Source organism: Hordeum vulgare, chromosome 6H (assembly GCF_904849725.1).
Source record: "Hordeum vulgare subsp. vulgare chromosome 6H, MorexV3_pseudomolecules_assembly, whole genome shotgun sequence".
NCBI classification, from domain to species: domain Eukaryota; kingdom Viridiplantae; phylum Streptophyta; class Magnoliopsida; order Poales; family Poaceae; genus Hordeum; species Hordeum vulgare.
The window spans coordinates 333,146,611-333,151,453 of NC_058523.1; the positions used below are offsets into that span (position 1 = coordinate 333,146,611).

General features: G+C 42.1%; 1 protein-coding gene across 1 annotated transcript; it reads right to left on the minus strand.

The window, feature by feature from the left end:
• Positions 1–317: 317 nt before the first annotated feature.
• LOC123403165 (vacuolar protein sorting-associated protein 20 homolog 2) lies at positions 318–4,418 on the minus strand. Its single transcript, XM_045097126.1, has 6 exons — positions 4,178–4,418; positions 3,265–3,417; positions 2,950–3,102; positions 924–1,007; positions 617–788; positions 318–519 (listed from the first exon to the last, which is right to left on the minus strand). Exons 1-6 carry the CDS (start codon positions 4,277–4,279, stop codon positions 494–496), a joined length of 690 nt encoding a protein of 229 aa, XP_044953061.1. The 5' UTR covers positions 4,280–4,418; the 3' UTR covers positions 318–493.
• Positions 4,419–4,843: the final 425 nt, after the last annotated feature.

The window sequence follows — 4,843 nt, forward strand, 5'->3', positions numbered from 1 at the left end:
CAGCAACTACAAAAATGTCTGCACCAAACTGCTATGTATATATAGCAGCAGAAATCTGGAAGAGCGTGTGTCAAATCAGAAATGATGTACCCTGAGAGCATGAAATGTAACTGTTACATACCTTAGTGGAAACCAGCCAAGTCGTCGTAAACATCCAACCAATAAAATAGAATCCCAGTTAACAGAATTTAATTGTAGCTGTCCAGAGGAGACAACGGGGATCTGCTTGTAGCATGCTGCAAGAGCAAATTACTCTACAAACGACAATCAAGAAACAACAGACATTTGACATCATAATCGATGCTGAGACTACTAAATGTACAATAGGCAGACCATCACCGCGTTAATTGATAACTGAGAACAGCATTTCAGAGTCTGTACACAATGAAACTTATGAAATGACAGAATTAAGTAATACAATCAAATGGCAGATATTTTACAGCTCCTGCAAACTGCAGGACTTGGAGTTCCCTGTTCAGCTCAGCTCCACCAGCTATGCAGGTAGTGGCTCTTCCAAGACTGTCAATTCAAAACACATCATCAATATACCATAAAATTTATTACATGCAAATGAAACAGGCTAAACTCTAAAAATGAAGCAACATGAGATCAAAACCTTTTGTTTTTTCTGTAGCTTCAGGCCTCTCTGGCGCTTTAGTCGGTACATCAGGAAGCTCAATAACATCATCAATGTCTTCAGCTGGAGCTTCAGTGTAAGCCGCTGCTTTAGGTTTCTTTTCAGGTTGTACTTCAGTAACGGGAGCATCCGGCAGAGACTCAAGTGCAAGCTGAAAAGAACGGGTGACAATAAAAATTTAGCACAGAAAGAAATCTTCATTTAAACTCAGAACTCGAAGTTTATTATGTTGGTATTTTTCTTAAAACAAAAAGCGGAAAACTGTTTGAAGCTTTCAGGGGAAAACCTCAGCTTCCAAGTTGTCGAATTCAGCCATGACAGCCTCCTCATCCTCAGCAGATAGTTGTTCGCCCAGAGCGGCATTTATTTCCTGCAATCAATATCAGTTGATAAGCGAAGTAAAAAGGTTACAGGCATTGTCATTAATGAGCTAAGTAAAAAGTTTGCAAATGGTGAGGTCACAAGAAGTGACGAGAACTGGGTTCAAGTAATACAGTGTTCCCGTTTCGCTCCACTTCGTCATGCCTCCATCCCACGTTTCGCTTCACTTCGTCGAGTCTACTTCCCACGTTGGTTTTCATCCACGCAATGCCCGCCGGTTTTCCTGGCCCCTCCCCACTACCCCACCCGATTTTGCCCCGCAACAGAAAAAACTTGGAAACCAGATCACAGGCAGATCGTTCTGTACATATCGTTCCACCCATGATTTCCTCCATCAACGCCATCACGCCTCTCTATGCCACACCGTCGCCCAGCACGTAGCACCGCCACCTCGCACCGGAACGAAGCCAGTCGCCACCCTTGGACATCGTTGGCTCGAGCACGCAAGTGTACAGGCACCTCTCGCATGGACACTGTATGTTTGATTTCCCTTAATTAAGGACCCAACTACGCCGTAAGGCGGACGAGGCGGTACGCTGGAGGCCGCTGCCTCCCGTTTGCCGCTACCGTGCCACATGCACAACAAAACAAGCCACAAGGGAGCTTGAGCAGCTGGGGCAGCGACATCCTGTCTCATGTTTGAGGTGTGTTCAATTCTTTATCCGCTGTTGCTAGGGCTGCTTATGCTGATGCTCCTGAACTTGTCTATTCTCTAACGTGAATGAGGTTTTGTTTTCAGTTAGTGTAGTTGGGTCCTTAATTAAGGGAAAACAAACATGCTATTACAATATTGATCTTGACGCTATAATTGGCTTCCATCTCACATTTAAACAAAATCTTGGTCGATTTCCTATCTTGACGGATGGACGGCCACATGATCTTCCTACCTGTCTTTGATCTCCGCTCCTAATAACTATCCCTCCTATTATTCTATTATTCTCATGGCATACATCGGGTAAACATCATGTACCTCTTCTCTTTTGATTTCACATGTGCAGACAACACGTGGGCATTTTATAACATGTTTCTTCAGAACCTGGTTGACAGTTTGACACCAAAGCTCTCATGAAGAAAATGGGCTGTGTGTTTTAAGTAATTCTTTTTTGGGAAAACAGTAGGAGAAGCTGCCAGTATTATGTCTTTTTGAGTGCTCCTAAAGGGGTTCTTCGGATAATTTCTTCTAAACTAAATTTGACATGACCATACCCAAGTGAAATAGTTGGATTCTTCTGATGATTTAACAAAAAAACTATTTTAGTTCACCATCTTCCAATATACTTAACCAAATTTAATGTTAACGGATTTTCATGTAAGCTAGACGGCGAGGTGTCGTGTATGGTATGAGGACAACTATGGTAAACAAAATAGTAGGTTTTCTTAGTTTAATCCACTCCACTATATTGTAAACGTAAAAAAATTCAGGTCCCATTGCAACGCACGGGCACTCACCTAGTAACTCTACCAATAGAAATAGCATGGTGCTCGTCAAAATCAGATGAAACAAATTTTAATTACGGGCATTGATTATAAGTACAAAGACATAAATAATACAATATAACAGATGATAAATTGATTCTTGTATTAGCCACAAGTTCAGAAGCATCATACTTTGTAGATCTGTTCATGTTTTAAGTTGCAGACTACAGAGCTAATTATATATATTTAAATGGTGTAAGAACGAAATCAGTAATGATTTTTAGGCAACTATCACATAGCCCACATGATGTGCATGGTCTAATTAGTTCACCACAAATAGATGAAAACAGCTTTTACAGAGATCCAAGGTGCCACTTAATGTGTTAAGCGTCAACTAAAGAGATTGTAAGAAAGGCATATGAATAACTTCAAACAAGATGGAAGAATCTCAAATGGATAAAAGCATTACAAATATAGGTAGTAAACAGTGGACTGGAAAAGTTTATTGAACTTACATCCTGATAAGCCTTGGCCTCAGCTGTGTCATCCATTAACTTTTGGACATCGTCGATGTTAATCTCACTCTGTATAGACTTAAGGGCAGCATTTCCAGTCTTTAGGCTTTCCAATACAGCCTTTTGCTTACTTGCTAGTTCAATATCTGCCAGCTTCAACAAGAGAACACAAACAGACTGTCAAATTATAGATCAAAACTAAAGAGACTTAATTCTGGTCAGATTGAATGATGTAAAGCATAAATACAGATCTTCTGTCCTATACATGAACATGGAATTCATTAGGAGCCAGAATCTATCCAATAAACTACTAACCTGCTGTTCGACATTCATTTGCCATGTATCAACTTGTTTCAGGAGCTCTTCCTGGGATTTCTTCTTCTTCAGTGCAATCAAAGCTCTGTCTTTCTTCTTCTGTTGAACCAACTGGCGTGCAGCTTCCTTTTCTGCTTCAATCACCTTCTCAAGCTGGAAGAAAGAAAAGTAAACCATACATAAACAGAATCAGTACCATCTTAATTCTAAGTAGAAATGGCATTCCAGTGATTTACTAATGCAAGACACGCTCATCAGTTCAGTTAGAATAATTGAACAGTTCATCACAACACTAAAAGTTATACCCACCTAAAGGTATCAAAACCCGATGGCAAAATAATTTCTTCGCACAACATGCTAGTACAAAATCAGATAGTTTGCTAGTTTGCACTAGCAAACGAGTCCCATGGCACTAGCACTGATAGACTGAGATAATGGCAGCGCACCAAAGCATGCACTAGAATACAGTCCGGTTTTCGCAATATGCTCTGGAAAGTACTATCCTAATTTGTTAACATGAATGTGCAGTTCTCACAGACATTCACCTTAATACATTATAATCCAACCCAAAACCTATACTCTTTTCCTGATGACAATGCCAAACATTCTAAATCTGGATCACTGCTGTCAACCCAAAATGACAAACAACAAACCACATCAGAACTGGGCCCTCCTAACAAAACTAACAAAGTGGAAAAGGCCTGTCCCCGTTCAGGTATAGAAACAACGTTATGCAAAACCTAACCTAAACCAAACCTGGTATTATCTAGGTCCGGGGGGCAAAGTTGGAGATCGATAAACTACAAGAATTGAATCTCAATGATCACAATACAAACTACAACAATTCGATGGTATAATAGGAACGGGGGGATGGAAACATATGATCGGATCGGGCAGAGCGGGAGCAGGGGACCTGCTGCTGGAACTGCGCGAGCTTGCGGCGCTGTGTCTTGAGGGCGAGGATGGCCTTGTCAACCTCCGTGATCTTAGGCTTCTTCACGAACACGTTCCCCATCTTTCTCTCCCCGTGTATACCCCTCGCGAGCAAGGTTTCGCCGGCGGCGGGGTAGACGGCGGCGGGATAGAAGGAAGAGGGGGAGGGGAAGGTGGACTGCAGGAGGAGACGCGGTCACGGCATCACAGTTCACGGGTAGGGCCGGGGAGAATTTAGGATCGGGTTCGTATTACCCGTTACCCCTTGTTTTTATGGGGAAGACCCGTTACCATTTACCAACAGCTCTTCCCTCTTTCTCTGTGAAACAAAGATGTTGAATAATAAAGGAAAGAATTTTATGTGGTCGTTAGGTTACTCGAGTTGTTTTTGTTGTAGAGTGAAAGTAGAAAATGACAAATAAAGTATTTAAATGATCCACTAGTTTCTTTGTAATGTCTAATGTGGGAGATTCACTTACGGCATGGTCAATGGACCACGCTGGACGGGTGCCCGAGGTGCCACATCGTCCTGCCGAGTGCCACCTCCACTAAACATGTGGCTTGCAAAGCAAAACGGGATACTGCAGAAGAACTCGCTTCTTTCCTGACAAAAGAGACGGGGCAACTGCTCGGGCGACGTGATGGG

What these genes read in the sequence shown, in the direction of transcription:
- LOC123403165 (XM_045097126.1), bottom strand. Translation starts at nt 4,279, where the DNA reads ATGGGGAACGTGTTCGTGAAGAAGCCTAAGATCACGGAGGTTGACAAG. An exon ending in TCGCGCAGTTCCAGCAGCAG is followed by an intron (nt 3,418 to 4,177) that starts GTCCCCTGCTCC and finishes TCTTTCTTCCAG; the next exon opens with CTTGAGAAGGTGATTGAAGC. An exon ending in AGCTACAGAAAAAACAAAAG is followed by an intron (nt 520 to 616) that starts GTTTTGATCTCA and finishes TTGAATTGACAG; the next exon opens with TCTTGGAAGAGCCACTACCT.